Below are 17,896 nucleotides of genomic sequence, written 5' to 3'. Positions count from 1 at the left end.
CCAGCATTTATCGTCTTATTTATCGTCTCACTGCTGCCTCCCGTTTCCCAAACACCGTGACGATGATACTGACGTAGGTAGATTTTCATAAGGCAGTATTTAACTTGCATTATATACGAGATGCCTCTTTGTTTTGATAATAGTTGTCAACCCGTCCTCGGGCTGCGAGTTTGAAGTGTTCGGCCAGGTGTTGTTACTTAGGTTTGATCAGCAAGAGAAGGAACCCTTCTTAACATACTAAGCGATTCTGAAGACTTTTCTCTGTCCCTAATTAACATAAGAATTAAAGAAACTGAACTTGACAACTGTCTTGCCATGTATAGAGGCTCTTAATTAGACGTTCACATGACATTTGATACACCTCTATTACTTCTTCGCTCTCTCTCACTATCATCGTATATTTATTATATGCCCTTGGCACAGAATTAAGCCAAACCTCAGTTCATAGCTAAAATTTCTTGGCATTTATGGATGTGTAACAAATCTTAATTCACTGTGAGCTGACGAAATGTATTAATATAGGGACGGTAAATTTGTGCGATTGATTTTATAGTCTACTGTGCTTCCCGTACTCATCCTGTAAGCGGTAGCACAAACAGGATTACAGAGGACACATACTTTTTTTCAGACTTCAGCGAGTATTTTACGGTCACTTAAATATTGTCAGGTTCAAGTTCAAGTAAGTTTATTGAGATAATAAAATACTGTATATCTCAAAAAGGCCTTTTTTTTCTTTCCCAACGTCTCTGTTTCTTTGTGTGTGTGTGTGTGTGTGTGTGTGTGTGTGTGTGTGTGTGTGTGTGTGTGTGTGTGTGTGTGTGTGTGTGTGTGTGTGTGTGTGTGTGTGTGTGTACTCACCTAATTGTGCTTGCGGGGGTTGAGCTTTGGCTCTTTGGTCCCGCCTCTCAACTGTCAATCAACTGGTATACAGATTCCTGAGCCTACTGGGCTGTATCATATCTACATTTGAAACTGTGTATGGAGTCAGTCTCCACCACATAACTGCCTAATGCATTCTATTACATCTATCAAGGAAAAGTTTCAGATCAAGATTAGCATTTAGGAACAAGGTTTTGTACATGTAGATAGCACATGAGAATGTGTGGAGTGAGTGTATGTTTAGCATGTTAAGGGACTTAAACAGATGGGCTGTTTGTTGTCAGAAGACAGTTTGTTATGGGTCTAATAACTGATGTTTGCTGAGAGATGATAGGGTTGAGGTAATTTGCAGTGGTTGAACCCTATGCACAGATACCGTATGAGGGATAGATTAGTACGTAGTATAATGAGAGGAGAGCAGAGTGGGGAACATAATATCTGATTTTAGAAAGTCTACCGACCGTTTTTGAGACTTTTTTGGCTATGTGTTGTATATGGGTGCTGAAGGTCAGTCCCTTGTCTATGTATAGGCCATATAAAACTCGCCCTTGTCTATGTATAGGCCATATAAAACTCGCCCTTGTCTATGTATAGGCCATATAAAACTCGCCCCTAATTAAACGCTATATAGATATGCAGATTAATGGCTTTGCAAGCATGTAATTTAATTCTAACATTGCTATATGATCTACAGTTGAAATGAAAAGAAATTTAGGATTGGCCTAGTTACAGAGGAAGTAGTTAAAAGGTACTCATCAGTGCTTACCAGTATCATAAGTTTTAGTTAGTTTAGTTCATTTATTATGCACCCCATACTCATCTTGTGGGCTGTAGTGGACAGGGTTACAGAGGCACATAATGGGCTCAGGGACTGAACCCCACAATTCATTTAGCTAAGCAAGTTACAATCTTGATGAGCTAGTTACAAAATTCAGTATAAGTCGTCACATCAACAAGGGGTTCGAGATCGACCACAAGTACAGTTTCTAAATTAAGCAACTGACATATGTGGAGAGCTAGTGTCACAATTGATATGTTTGTCCTGCACACCGCCCCCCCCATCCAGGGGCAGCTGTGGATAGGTTACAGTTAGCAAACTGGGGATATTTAGCTAAGATTTCTGGTAACATATAATTCTGAATGAAATATTTACACATTGGTTATATAATTATCTCTGAATTCACGTATCTTTTCGCACTCCATCACATAGTGACGGTGTGCGAATAATTTTATTGACACTTGTCAATGTGTAAGTGTCACAACACAAGAAACTTGTGTAAGGAATCGTTCAGGACCCTGTATATCACTTATGTCAGACCAGTCCTGGAATATGCAGCTCCTGCCTGGAGTCCATATTTTGTTAAACACAACACAAAGTTAGAGAAGATTCAGCGATATGCCACCAGACTGTTCCGGAACTGAGTGGTATGAGCTACGAGGAAAGGCTGAAGGAGCTGAACCTCACGTCCCTGGAAAACAGAAGAGTAAGGGGAGACATGATAACCACCTACAAAATTCTCAGGGGAATTGACAGGGTGGACAAAGACAAACTCTTCAGCGCGGGTGGAACACGAACAAGGGGACACAGGTGGAAACTTAGTACCCACATGAGTCACAGACACATTAGAAAGAATTTTTTCAGTTTCAGAGTAGTTAGTAAATGGAATGCACTAGGAAGTGATGTGATGGAGGCTGATTCCACACACAGTTTCAAATGTAGATATGGTAGAGCCCAGTAGGCTCGGGAATCTGTACACCAGTTGATTGACAGTTGAGAGGCGGGACCAAAGAGCCAAAGCTCAACCCCCGCAAGCACAATTAGGGGAGTACTTGATTCTGGCAACATATCATTTTTATTGAAACATTTACACATCGGTTATATAATTATCTCTGAATTCACGTATCTTGTCGCACTCCATCACATAGTGACGGTGTGCGAATAATTTTATTGACACAGTTTACATATGGTCACTTCAAGGTCCTGTACAATATCTTCGAGCCCGAGTCGTAGGGCTGGCAGCGGCGTGAGCGAGGACAACAACAACAACAGTCAGCTGATGTTGACTGTGAGGGAAGACACGTGAGGTGGTCACCACACTCAACTATTACTATAACGAAGTGGTCATTACGGTGGGTGGGGCCACTACAATTACACAAACGTTGTCTCAGTTGAAAGAGCAAAAGGGTTGTAGTAATCATCAATATAATCATTGATGATTATATTTATTCAGACTTTGCTGCGGCCTCTTGTAATGTTCATTGACGATTATTCAAATTTTACTGCCGCCTTTTGTACTGTAGTGTTCTTTGATGATTATATTTATTTAGATTTTGCTGCTGCCTCGCGGCTAGTTTAATGTGCACCTCGTACTCGTCCTGTGAGTGGCAACGCAAAAGTGGATTACCTTGCACATAGAGCACAAACGGCCTTAATTAGACCTCGGCGGCTATTTTACATTCACACTTTCACCTAATCAACATACTGTAGAATTATAATGACATTTAGTAACAAACATTTTGTACTGCAACATCTGTGAATTTACAATATATTATACATTCCTGATGTCTTGTTAATACCTAAAATAAAATAAAATAAAAAAGTTTGCGATGTTGTGTACCTTGACTTTAGCAAAGCTTTTGATACAGTGCCACATGAAAGACTGGTTAAAAAGATAGAGGCTTATGGTATTGGGGGTGCCATATTAAGATGGATTAGGGCATGGCTACACCAAAGGAAGCAGAGAGTTAGTATAAATGGGGTTAAGTCAGAGTGGGAAAATGTTGTAAGTGGAGTGCCTCAAGGCTCTGTATTGGGACCTCTGCTGTTTATAATATATATAAATGATTTAGATTCAGGTTTTTGGTAATATCTAAGATATTACAAATTTTAGTTCGCAGATGACAGTACATGTGCAGCAATGGTGTTATGTCTGGTTCTACTTAGTCGAATTTTGTTCAAGCAAGCCTTTTTTTTTCACCTTATCTATAGTGACAACCTTTCATCACCCAACCTTGAAATCTCTTGAGTTCCTCACACGTCTTCTTATTATTTTATATGACAATTCACATCCCCTCGACCTGATCACATTCTCTCTTACTGTTGTTTATGCCCTTGTGTGCCTCATTTGTTACAGTATAAATATTTAGTTTGCTTATCTATAATAAGATTTTTGGTACTGTAATACAAATTACCAAATTTGTATTTACTGGTTTGATGCCTTCTTTTGATAATTACTTTACTTTAGCACTAAGATATCAGGTCAACTCATAGTACACAATTCCTACCACCCCATAGAACTGTATCCACAATCTTTGACCTAGCCTAAAAGGTTTGCTTATATAATTATGTGTGCATATGTTAACATTTTATTAATTAAACCACCCTGCAGCAAATGTAGTAAGCTTAAAATTATAAGTGGAGAAGGGTCCTACAGTTTAGTTCTGACACTACTAGCAATAAATGGTACATTATCAGTCTTTTTGGTGGCTACTTTGTTCTCTACTGTAGCCAGTAATAACTTATATTTTTTTGAGGTGTAAGATACACTAAATAGAAGTGTCACATTATTTCCAAAGGTTTTGCATGGTTTGGGATGACTCGCAATGTTGTGTGATAAGGCATTGTAATACAGGTTCCTCTAATATAACTAGGTAAAACTATGGCAGCCACAACAGCCAGAAAAGCCATAACTAGTAATATTAATACCTGTTAATATTCTTCAAATTTTGCTACAAATTACGTACTTAAAATTATCTATTAGATTAACGACCTGCCTGAAATGCTATGGATGTTAGTGGCTTTGCAAGAGTGTAAAAACAGTGCTATGTACTCTCATAAACCCAATGTACCTTCCTGTATATAAATAAATAAATAAATAACTAGTCACTTTGAAGCGCAGATGATGAGATCCCTGACTGCAAGAGCTTAACCATGAGTGAGACTGCAGAAGTTTACCTTTGGGAACAACCAAGTGCATTCAAAGCCTAATTTTTGCATGTACTGTATATAGCAATCCTTTTTTTTTTATTTGCTACAATTTTATTTTAATTGTAGGACTGTGCTCTTTAAATTTGAGCTTCCAAGACAGCAGAAGTCAATATGAATGCCATAGTCTCCCTCTGCCACTTCTGCGAGCTGCATGGCCCCAGCGTTGTCTTCTGTACCCAGGCTTTCAGAGATCATCTTGACTTGGATGTATTGACTGATGGTGGAGCTTTGGAGATTTTGAACGGCATGAGTTTGCAAGATAAAGAACAGGTGAAGGTACGGTACTTTAATTAGTACAGTCATCATGTTTTTTGTAATTTTATGAATGTTGCTTTTAGCTGAATTTGAACATGCACAAATTTTTTTATTTTTTAAGTATACTGTATTTGCATTTACAGACTGCTGGTGAATGTAAGTGATCATAACCTCCATGTTTTGAACCTATGCAGTAAATATATAGAGATCATTTTGACATTATTTGTGCAGTTGACATTCAAAGCTTTGTGGGCTAAAGTAGTTATATCAAATTCAAAATTAAAATCAGCTGCACAACTTTGTTTTAACTATTCTAAGACCTCAATGTTATTCCATTAATCCAAGTTCCTTAGCCTCGGCACTACTGCTATACTGTGCTTTTAATGTTTCATCACAAAAACACAAAAACAGTTATTTATTTTGCTAGAAATTAAATGGTAGGAACAATGGAAAAACAGTTTAAGTTGTAGAAAATTTTATGGTAGAAACAAGAAATAAAATAAAAAATTGTTTGCTCTAGTGTTGGCCTGGTGCATTTACAAAATATTGCACAGGTAGCTCGGAGTGTGTTGGTGTGGACACTTTTACTGGTGGCTCAGAGTGTGTTGGTGTGGACACTTTTACTGGTGGCTCGGAGTGTGTTGGTGTGGACACTTTTACAGGTGGCTCAGTGTGTGTTGGTGTGGACACTTTTACAGGTGGCTCAGTGTGTGTTGGTGTGGACACTTTTACTGGTGGCTCAGTGTGTGTTGGTGTGGACACTTTTACAGGTGGCTCAGTGTGTGTTGGTGTGGACACTTTTACAGGTGGCTCAGTGTGTGTTGGTGTGGACACTTTTACTGGTGGCTCAGTGTGTGTTGGTGTGGACACTTTTACAGGTGGCTCAGAGTGTGTTGGTGTGAACACTTTTACTGGTGGCTCAGTGTGTGTTGGTGTGAACACTTTTACAGGTGGCTCAGTGTGTGTTGGTGTGGACACTTTTACTGGTGGCTCAGTGTGTGTTGGTGTGGACACTTTTACAGGTGGCTCAGTGTGTGTTGGTGTGGACACTTTTACTGGTGGCTCAGAGTGTGTTGGTGTGGACACTTTTACTGGTGGCTCGGAGTGTGTTGGTGTGGACACTTTTACAGGTGGCTCAGTGTGTGTTGGTGTGGACACTTTTACTGGTGGCTCAGTGTGTGTTGGTGTGGACACTTTTACAGGTGGCTCAGTGTGTGTTGGTGTCAACACTTTTACATTATTTACACACTATTTTCTAGAAATTATTGTGTACTGTATTGTAAATTAATATACTGTATTCACTAATATTGTAAACCACTATATTTTGTCTTATACCACTATATAAACAAGAAAACACTGAACAAATCCACAAGGGCCGTGATGAGGGTTCGAACCTTGTGAGGGCAGTAGCACTCCTGTTTCCAATTCTTTTAACCATGTTGTGGCGCAGTCGACCAAGGCGCATCTGGGATCATCCTAGACATAGGTGTGAACCCTCATCACGGTCCTTGTAGATTTGTTCATATGATGCATCACGCTATTGTGATTTCTGTGTGTAGTGTAACAAAACACTGGTTAATAGATTGACAAAGTTAAAACATTTTTAATTTTTCAAATACTGTACAGTAATCCATTAGCTTTTTATTTATAACAATGAAAATATAATTTTTAATATTAACTTATTTGAGCTCCAGAGCCATCTATTGAAGACAGAGACAACACTTCATAACCTGGTTGCTGTATGCTCTATGGCTACTCTACCCAGTACCACCATGTAGTAAGACAGATACTGTGGCCAAAATGAGTAATAGTAATACTGTATTGTAGGCTAAGTGTTTATCAAATGTTGTGGCCTAAGAAGTTCCTTGAAACTGTGATCAGAGCAATGTTTTAGTAGGTGCCATTCAAACCCACACTCAAGGGAATCTCATCCTGAGATTTTCCACATTCATCGAGAGAATTGTAATGAGCAGGGAACTTAATTTCACCTCATCGTATGAAGAATAACCACCAGGAAAACCTATCAATATTACCTAACTCCTGGGCTTTCCTATGGCCCACCTTATTCATCTACTGATAATAGATGGATAAGGCTACCTATGGAAGGATAGCATTATTCATCAAACTGTAGTTCCATGACTCTGTGAATCATGTTTGGGGGGAGGGGGGGGTTGTCCTCAGTGCTGTGTTGTGTGCAGTAGGGAGGGGTTCGGTGCCTTTTTTTTTTTGGTTATGATGGGAAGTTGGATCTTCATTGTCAGATTACACAGATATGCAGTTTTGCTTGTCCTCTTCTGCCTTTTTTGGGGGGCCTTATTTTAGCCAAGATGAGTGCCCCTTCAGTTTTTTGTTCTGCCTTTTTATCTTCTGGAGGCTTGGACACTATCAAATGATAGTTGATATTTGTTAAAAAAAATATTATTTTTAAATTTTGAGGCTATTAGGTCCTAAGCCAATATGAAGGCATTTGGACAGAATGCATTTTCCTTGTCAGGCTCAAGTTTCTTAATATACTAAATCTTTTCAGGGAGAAGAGACAAATTTATGGAAATATGGAAGGATTCTTAAGGAAACCTTTGCTCAAATGAAAAACACTTCTTCAAATGACACGTGTGTTGCATGCCGTTCATTTTCACACAGCCAAGTAAGTAACTGAGTTTTTGAGAATTTAGACTCGATCCTGTTATACCTTGTGAAATGCTGCTGCTGCTGTGATTGGCTGGCAAAATGAAAAATATTGAGTAAACATTTCATCCATTTCTTTTTCTACTTTTTCAAGTACTGCAGAGTACTGTATTAAACATTCTGCAGCAACATTTGGTAAGAGTTCTGCATGCTATTTAAGCTATCTGGCAAGACAAGTATTTCCCATTCTTTCCATCTTTATTTATACCTCTGGTACTTTATTTCTTTGAGAACTTCCCTGGAGAGTGTGGCCACAACAAAAAAGTCTCCAAACCATTCTATCTATATTATATAATAATTTCTGCTCTTTTCTCATGCATATGTCCAGTGATAAGATATCTTTATTTCCCACTCTGTTGGTTCCTTAGGCAAGATCTTGCTGATCTATAGCAAGAGTCTGGTGTAGTCAGGGTGAGTCAACACTCTGCCGTTGATGCTGGGGATATACATAAAGGTGATACATGTATACAGACTGTATACATAAAGGTGCATTATGTGAATTGAAAAGCTTTATCAGGCACCCTAGCTAACTACCAAACAAAGCTGTCCAGCCCCACCTGCAGTTGAGTCGTCAGCATATTCTGCTCACAATCATGTGGTCCCGGGTTTCATTTCAAAATTTAATCTGTCCTCAGCTTCACAGAAAAAGATGTTTGAGCACATTTCTTTATATCCAAAGTCTCTGTTCACCTAGCGGACTAGGAAACGTTAGACTACTGAAAGGCTACTGGGAAAGTAGCCTTTCCCAGTAGATATTGGCTAAATATTTAGGTTAGATATTGGCCTTGGGGGATGTCAATACAGTACTGTAATCCTAAAAGGATTTCTGTCCCCAACAATTGGAAACCCTTCAATTCTGATTGGCTACAGCTGCAATTTGCTCACAGCCCAATACTCTAATTTAATGCTGTTTTAGATTAAATGGCTTGTATTAATCTTAGGAACGTTTTCTTTGTGCTGTAGGCTTACGGCTATACAGTATTAGTGAATGATTCTTTATTGTTGCACGAGATACAAAATATAAATTTAATTACCTAAAAATATTGTATAAACTATGTAAATATTATATTCCCTTGCAGCCTGGTTTTATTAGCAATGATGATTCAGCAAGAGTTAGCTATGTCAGTTCACAGTGCCCACTGCAGTCAGAATTATATTTACTTGTTCGGGAAGCCTGCATAAGATCACTAAGCTGTGAGGTAAGGGAAAAATTGTTCTTGTTAATACTGTAAATATGTTTTCTTGTCAGCTCCAGTAAATACTTTTCAACAGATATTCCAATATTAGTTATAGTTTAATATAAGACACTTACAAAAAAGTGCTCAGAAATGTCAACCTCCTTACTTTAAAAAGCAGAAATATGATAGAAATGGCCAGGCTAAAGTTAAATAATTGGTAGATTCATTTTTTGAAGATGGGATAAATATTTTTCCTCTATTTACAGGTATGTCCTGGAAGAGAAGGGCCTATTTATTTTGGTGATGAGTTTCGTGGGCATGTGCTGTCTCATACTTTTTTTCTGCGTGATGTTCAAGCTAGAGGATTTCAAAGATGGTAGGATTAACACCATCTAGTTACAGATTACATTAATATTCCAATTATCCAAACTCCAGATACATGACTAGTCCAGTTAATATAACATTTCTAGACTATATCAGCCGAAGTTGATTGACTATCAATATCTGACCTTGGAGCTTTATCGGCTGTTTTACATACAGTATATTGTATTCAGATCTTGCCATTGATTATTTGTAAGTAGTGATTACTTACTAGTGATTTTTGTTTTTGGATATAACCATAATCTTAGGTTTAAATAAGTAAGCTTGTAATGCTAATTGTCTAGTATTTGGATTTAAAGTGACATTATAAGCTAAATATTGGTGTTAGTTATCCACACAGATATTGAACTTTTCAATAGAATCTTTTCAATCCTTTTATTCTAAGATGTTTTAAGTATTTTGCGACACAGGGTTCCCAATTGATACTTGAGGACCCCATGCATTATCCACCATCTTGATAAGTGACCCAATTTTTTTTTATCGTTCCTATGCTCAGGAAACAATTCAAAATTGATTTGAATTTTCGATTGGGCACATAGAGATAATGCTTGATTTAACTGAATGAACTGCACAAAAGCTCTTCAGTACTGAATAATGCATGACCTTACATCTGGGTCATAACAATGCACATCAGAATTACTACAGATTGAAAACGAAAAATACCTCAGAGTAATGATTCATTAGTCATTGAAAACTGCTCCATGTGGGCTACAACATTTGAGCTGGAAGTCTTCACCTTTAAAAGGCATAACTGCTTTGGAACAGGCTCAGTGTAGAACAACAAAAAATTATCTCAGATCCTAGTAAACTTTTATATTAGGAAATGTTGAAGGCCTCTGGCCTAACAACATTACAAGCCCATCGTGACAGGGTAGATCATTGAGACTTGAACACTTATTTAACCTTTAGACTTCTAAGCTATTTAAAAGTTCTACATCCAAGTGTGCATGGAAAAAAAGTATCAAGAACCCATAAAGATTAATTGCATTTAGTGATTTGAGTTCAGGAGGAACTTGCATGTAGGGATGGGTACAGTGTAAGGGTTGAAAGGTCCAATATAACTTCCACAATAGCAACAGCTTCAAGTGCAACAAGCTACAGTGTAAGACAATGAGCAGGAGATGCTTTTTCATGCAAAGGGTAATAACCACATGGAATCGCCTATCTGTCAAAGAATGCCAAGACTACTCGAGTTTAAAATCAAACTGAGAAAACCTCAGAAATTATGGGGGGGATCTTTGACAAGCCACTGGCCTCCTGCCTCAATTGTGGCCAATAGAGAGAGGGTGGCCCTTAGGGAAATTCAGGAATATAATGTTTTACAAACAATTTTAAGAGTTATTAACAGTACTGTAAAGCACAGTTCATTGTAGTGTAAAATAAAATGCACACACAAAAAAAATTATTCTTGATTATGTTATGAAAGCAATTTGTTATGGTATTCAATATATGGCATATTGATGCCACAGCCTGCGTCACCACACATGCATGTATAATTGAACCAAGACTGTGCTGAACTAATTAACAATTTATATTCATCCTTTCATAAAAATGTTCTGTGAACCAGGAGTTGACTATGCTTGCCACTTAACAAGTTGGTACATGCAATCTAATGCTTAAAATTCACATATTTCACTGATGAATATTTGCTTTCAGGTATAGCATTTTGATACTCATGAAAGACAAAATGCTACTGCTCAATTCTTGGCCATTTATCGTGCGACACCTTCGCCAGACAATCATCCACCTTCAAGAGAATGCTTCCAAGGTAGGGGGGGGGGGGTACATAAATTAAAAACAAGAAATTATTGTCAGAAAACTTTGTTAATGTTTTGTGTTAAATGTTTCCATATTGTATATTGGTTTAAAAACATTTAAAGGCTTGGGAATAGTGTCTATGGGTTCATAGATGGGGATTTGATTGCATTGTAGGGCTTCAATATTATCTCAGTACTGTATCTGTGTTTCTGTTCTTGTCAGGTGTATGAGAGTGAAGAAACTAAAGTTAGTCACCGAGCATTAAGATCTACAGCCTGTATGGTGGACAGTTTCCGTAAGCGGGGTAAGCATGAAAATTAAGGCTCTCTCTTTTTTTTTTTTTTTTTTTTTGAGATATATACAAGAGTTGTTACATTCTTGTACAGCCACTAGTACGCATAGCGTTTCGGGCAGGTCCCTGGAATACGATCCCCTGCCGCGAAGAATTGTTTTTTCATCCAAGTACACATTTTACTGTTGCGTTAAATATTTTACTGTTGTCTTTCATTGACAAACTTATTTTGATTGTGATGGGAATTCTTTTGTCACAGGAAAGTAATAGTTTTGTCAGTATCATAAGTCTGACTCTCCTGAGTTACCACATTTGACTGATCCTGATATGCAGCACATAATTAGTGTCATAATAAAAAATATAAATTTCTATCCTTAAAATTTCTTAGGTATATATTTTTTCTTAGTTTTTTTTTTATATACAGTACTGTATAGAGTAATAATAATAATATTATTGCAATGAAATCACAATGGCATGATATATCAATAAAAATCATTTGGAGGCAATGGAATTTCCTCAAAACGATTTTCATTGATATATCACGCTATTGTGATTTCATTGCCATCTAATGAGGGCCTAAGAGTGTGAATGCCCATTTCCAAAGATCAGAGTGGGGTTGGGTCGACTGTAAAACCCTGGTTGGGCTCTGGTTTGAGACCTCCAGAATCTCTCATTGAATTCAGTAGAGTTCTGGGTTGATTGACTTTTGTACCATCATGGTCAAGTCGGTTAACCCTTAAACCACGCAAAACATACATACGATTTGACATAACTCAAGTTTTTAAAACTTGCACAAACACTTTCAATTATTTTGTGCATAATCAACTACGCAAATCCTCCAACTTTGTCTAAATGATCACAAAGTAACTTGAAAAACAAGAGAATCAAAAAAATTTTTAAAATTGAATATTGAAAACTTCAGATTTTCAAATTGGAATAAAAAATATAAACTACAGTATCATCAATTGTTCATTTGGTGTTATTATTCTCTCAGAATAGCATATGATCTTCATTTTCCTCAAATTAGAATATAGGTTTTCAGTACCTGTATACAGTGTAGTTTACAGTAAAAAAATTGTCAATATGGCATTTGAAATATGCAGCAAATTTGGACCCCAAAAAATAACTCCAAACGTGTAGGGTTTATGAAAAATCCATGCTGATGGGATTGTAGAACAGACAGCTGAGCACACAATATGTCAAAATGGTGAGAATCGGTCAAAAACTGGAATTTAGAAGTCACTCAAAGTTGAAACTCTTGTTTCAGAGATAATTGAAGCTGAAGTTACCAACAATGAATAAAGGTAGTTCTAATTCATTAATTTAATTGTATGTTTTAATAAACATTGCTTGGCATTCATACTTGGCATTTGTTCATAAGAACAGCATTTAAGAATCTAACCTAGGGGGCTTTTAAGTCCATATTCACTGCCTATGTAAGACCATTGCTGTAGTAGGCAGCTTCAGCATGGAACCCGCACTTCTTGCAGTGTAAAAGGAAACAAGAAAATACAGATGTTTGCAACTAGATTAGTACTGTACTAGAATTAGGAGGACTCGGTTATGAAGAACTCACCTCTCACAATGTTAGATAAGAGAAGAAATAGAGAAAATATGATCACTACATACAAGATATTGAGGGGAAATAGACAACATGGATCAGGGCAGCCTATTTAAATTGAGAGAAGGTAGGACAAGATGATGTCATTGGATGTGAAACACAATTGAGTTAGAGATATAAAGCAATACTGGAATCCTGTATGGGTGAGTAACAAGGAAAATGCTTTGGTGAAAAAATTGGTTGAAGTCACTTTTTACTCAATTTTTTTTTTAAATTTGATACATTTAAATATCAAGTAGAGTAATTTATCACTGCCAGGTATACATTGCTAGAAGGTGGGACATAAAAGCTATATCTTGCTTGCCAATAATCTGTAATAGGTAAACACCAATAGATCAGCTAGTTTATTCTGGAAGCAAACCTGATACTCATCTCCGGTGAGTCTAGATTGTCCTTAGGTGCCAGGCATAATTATCATGTCCTACTAGAGCCAGTAACATAAGCAGGAAAACTACTGAGCTACTACCTAGAAATGAGCATGTCATTATACTCAAATCTAATTTAAGAAAAAATCATTAGTTATTTCTTCAGTATTGGTAATTATTCCTTCAGTGGCTGGTCAACCCAGATCCCTCTCTGAGCTAGTCGGTGAACAAGACGTATGGCAGCATTTGCACTCATCATTTACGTGGCTTTTGAAGGCTGGTGGACTGAGGCTTCAGGAGAGACTTGTTGAAGGTCCTCCAGTCAACATCTATGTTTCAGATGGCTCAAGTGTCAGTGGCGGTGAGTTTCCCCAGTGTATATTTTGTTTGTGAGAATGCAATATTCTTCGTACAGGCTCTCTACTCTCTCTGTTGCAGGAGGAAGACATATTACAGAGGAGCATCTTTGTTGTTGCATAGTTTACCATTTTTAGCTTCATGTGTGTGTGCTGCAGAGCAATGGGTGCAAATGACCTTGGATTAGGCATTCTGCTAAGCAGGGAAGCATATCTTTTAGTTTGCAACATCTCCTGCTGTAGATTTGACTACATGTAAACTGTCAGCATAACTATTCGCATACTTTGTGTCATTATATAATGGAATGTGAAAAAAAGTCACAGAATTCAGAGATAACACCATCAACAGAGTCCAAGAAATGTGTAAATACTATACTTCATTCATAATGATGTACTGCCGGGAATCTTAGCGAAGTATCCAAAATTTGGTTACTGTAGGTAATGCATGCACCTGAGTGTAAAGCTGCCACCCAGTTGGGTGCGTGTAGAGCAAGGCTAGTAGCTATGTGACTCACCATAGATGTAGAGTGTCTTGTATAGTGACTGTTGTGAGCCTCTTGTTGAATCACTTTTGATATAAAAAAGATTATTTACTGATGTGTATTTGTGTACATGGATGTAAAAGCACATTTTTCAATACTTTGCCAAATGTTAAAAAATTAGGTAGTAACTTGTCCTGGTCCAACAAATACATTGGTTTGCTCCCTTGGAAGTCTCATTATTTGCCTGCTGCAATTAAAAAATAAGCTGAATCCTTCCAACTGTTCTGTATTCTAAAGGACATTAGAGTGAAAATCCACTGTCAAGTGCTGTCCTGTATTGGACACCTGATGAAAACTTCATATTTATGCTTGAAACTTTGTGATCACATGTTGTGCTAGTACATACCAGTCTTTATGGTATTTATAATTAATATTATTTTTTTAAATTGAGTAAATGTATCCTTCAGGGCTTAGTGTACGTCAGCTATACACCATACTAGGTGGTTCTCTCTTCCATCGTATGATGCATCACTTGCTCATTGGTCGACAAGTCATCTTAAGAGGATCGTCTACAAGTGTAATTTCAGCAATGATTCAGTCATTACAGGTGAGAGTTATATTGATATTACTGTATTCTGTTATCATTGTTTGACATTGAATAATAGCAACATGTATGTAATGGTACTGAGTACAGTAATTTTAATTATACCAAGGAATGGCTATTTTAAAGATATTGTATCTATAGACAGACAACTTTTACTAATCAACAAATTGCCAGTTGAAAGGGAAACTTCTAGAATCTTTGTTTTACGTTATCATTATCATCATCATTCTCGTTTCTTGCTTTCATGGATAGGGAGACACCAGCTTGTAAAAGCTACAACTTTGCTACAGTACTGTATAGGAGAAGAGGGGTCAAAGATATCAAGAGTGACACCTGCTCTTACATACCTTCCATGCTTGGTAGCAGTGTGGAGAACCAACAGCATCACTATGCTCTGCTACGAAAGCATTCTTTCATCTGTTCATCCCTGCTTACTGCAATTTCTCGTGCATTGTTCATATTCATCCAGTTCATCTGGTGGCCTCTTAGTTCCTATGAGCTTAACTCTGGTACACTAGGGACATTCTGGCTATGCCAGATTCCAGGCTATGCTATGCCTGGAACCAGGCAATGCTGTTCTGGCTATGCCAGGCTACTCGCTACCCACCAAAGACACAGACTTTTTCCAAATACATTTTGTTTCCTCCAAGGGGTGATTGTTTATCAATTATATTGATGAGCATATTTGAGTTACTTGGGTAATATTTTTTAGGCCATTTCATCCCACAATGGAAACCAAAGTACCAAAGCAAAAGGGGTTATGAGAATGCAATATTTACCTGAATTTACTCGATGGGCCACTCTATCTCTAGTGGCCTCGATGAGCACAAGAAGGTGGCTGCTTGTCAAATGTCCCTCCATTTATGATGATGATTTGTGATGGTGTCACCGTGTTTTTCAAGCGACAAATCTGGGGATTACCAATAATATAATAATGAAGTACTATCTATTTGCTTTTCTTCTGACACAGTTTGGTAGTTGTTAAATAGATCAAGATTCCATATCATGTAGGTATATTATATTACTGTAATATATTTTTTTCATTTCAGCCATTGCTACCAAAACACTGTTACAAGGCAATAAAGTTTTCGCCTCATTATGTGGATAGTGCATCCTGTAACATATTGGGCCTTCATGCCTTGGTAAAGGTGCCACCAGCTATTGTAGCAAATGGTAATTTATGCCTTATTGATATTATATCCAGGGAAGAAAATCATGATGTTAATAACAAGAGTAATAAAACTCATTTGGAAAGAACTTCAACAGTCATCAATTTTAATGATAAAAAGGAAGAAGAAACAAAGAATGCAGACAAACCCAAGGCAGAGAAAACAGAGGCAAACACAGAGGTTGAAGACATTGCTGAGAGTATCAAAAAGCTTTCATTTAAGGTAAATTCTTCCATAACCTTCTATACCTTACTGTTCTCCTACATTTAGTTCAGTGAATTTAAAAAATTGTGATACAAAAATTTAAAATAATGTTAAATTAATATGATATTAGTATTTTATGAGTTTTACAGCACATCTTCTGTTAGTTCTGTACTATATTAATCAGCTAGGATGAAAACTGTGTGTGCTTTTACATTAATTATAACAGAATTTGTTTGAGTAATACACCTTGTCTTTTATCACATCACGTCACTGAAATCTGTTGAAGTTTGATTTATTCCAGTAGCTTATGTGTGCTATGTCTTTAGTCTTGTGTGCCTGGCAGCTGTATGTCACCATTGAGAGGGGAAAGGCTGTAAAAATTAATTTTATTTATTAATCTACTTAGTACATTGCTAACATCACAGTTTTAGCAAATCTTCTAGGTAAGATTTGCCAATACTGATGGTTACAAACATTTTTAATACTTATACAGTGTATAGGCATGTTTTGTGGCTTCTCTTTGTCATTTATTACTTTGCAGCATAGTGCCTGTGTTGTCATTCTATTGCATGACCCAATCAAAAGGATTGATCCAGTGGTTTTGACTAGGGTAAAGAAACTTGGGATTTGTAAAGGTTGAGTTTAGCCAAGTCTTAAGGAGATACATTAAGCCCACCCTTGCCTACAGTTAGCCAGGACCTGAATCTGGCTCTCTACAAGGGAAGTCAAGCTTGGGGTGATTAGAGAGTAACCCAAAACAGAGAAAGAACTCACTAGGAAGCATAAGGGCAATCAACCGGAGGCCTTGCTTTTTGGCTTTATAACTCATAAGGGGTCAATTGTGTCAGAATTATTTATCATATTCATTTAGAAGCATATATTTAGTGTTTATAGATATGATTCATCTTCCATGTATGGTAACTTTTATACCGTAACTTTAGCTGAATGGGTCCTCCGTACCTTTATCTCAGATTTTAAAAATTTACCTTTATTTATTCTTGAAGATCACAGAGGAAGGCTCCTTGCCGCCTAGACCCCCACAAGTTCTAAGTCGCATTGAGGCAGCAGTTGGCAATTCTACACTGACACAGTCAACACTAATGAGCTACATTTCAACAATTAATTATGAATGGATCAATAAGGTAAGAAAATAATAAAATATTATAAGATATTGAGTATTTTTAGGTATTGTATTACTGAATAACCCAAATTCTGTTTTCATATAATATAATTATTGCCCTTGATATACATACATTATAAGCTCTGTGATTTTTCTGGGCAAAGCCCTCTTGGTTGCTCTTCAAGTTATCACAATATAAATACAGTACATGGAAGGTACTTAAAGGCCAGGTTGCAAATATGGTAGAAAATGCAGACTAGACCCAGTGAAGAGTAGAGGTGACAGGCATAATCAAAAAAGACTTTGAACATCTTAGGCCTACAGCTTTTCAACCCCCATTCCACCAAATACTTAGAAATATTGAAGGAACAAAAGTGGATGTTTTCGAGAAGCAGTTGGGCAAGTTTCTACAGGAAGTGTCGATGATCCAGACCAAGTTGAAGTTGGCTCTTGGGACAATTAATAAAAAAAAAATATTATTTGTGACAATTTCACATAATGTACTGTACTTCCCACAGTTTAAATAATGACATGGGTTAATGCTATGGATTTTATACAG

At 37.1% G+C, this 17,896-nt stretch overlaps 1 protein-coding gene across 3 annotated transcripts in view; it reads left to right on the top strand.

The window, feature by feature from the left end:
• Positions 1 to 2,878: 2,878 nt before the first annotated feature.
• BHD (folliculin) overlaps positions 2,879 to 17,896 on the top strand; it is a 17,077-nt gene continuing 2,059 nt past the window's right edge. Inside the window, exons 1-11 of one of the 3 annotated variants that reach the window (XM_045753205.2) lie at positions 2,879 to 3,009; positions 4,934 to 5,143; positions 7,650 to 7,766; positions 8,887 to 9,006; positions 9,252 to 9,361; positions 11,023 to 11,134; positions 11,347 to 11,428; positions 13,590 to 13,763; positions 14,708 to 14,847; positions 15,894 to 16,235; positions 17,222 to 17,359. In XM_045753205.2, the coding sequence (XP_045609161.2) occupies positions 4,979 to 5,143; positions 7,650 to 7,766; positions 8,887 to 9,006; positions 9,252 to 9,361; positions 11,023 to 11,134; positions 11,347 to 11,428; positions 13,590 to 13,763; positions 14,708 to 14,847; positions 15,894 to 16,235; positions 17,222 to 17,359 (1,500 nt within the window). In that variant the 5' untranslated portion in view covers positions 2,879 to 3,009; positions 4,934 to 4,978. The remainder of the gene's footprint in view (positions 3,010 to 4,933; positions 5,144 to 7,649; positions 7,767 to 8,886; positions 9,007 to 9,251; positions 9,362 to 11,022; positions 11,135 to 11,346; positions 11,429 to 13,589; positions 13,764 to 14,707; positions 14,848 to 15,893; positions 16,236 to 17,221; positions 17,360 to 17,896) is intronic. The other 2 variants (XM_069333280.1, XM_069333281.1) reach the window with 2 other exon arrangements.

This window comes from Procambarus clarkii, chromosome 29 (assembly GCF_040958095.1).
Source record: "Procambarus clarkii isolate CNS0578487 chromosome 29, FALCON_Pclarkii_2.0, whole genome shotgun sequence".
NCBI lineage: Eukaryota > Metazoa > Arthropoda > Malacostraca > Decapoda > Cambaridae > Procambarus > Procambarus clarkii.
Note: the sequence above shows the minus strand (reverse complement) of the source record. Positions and strands in the feature narration are given on the sequence as shown.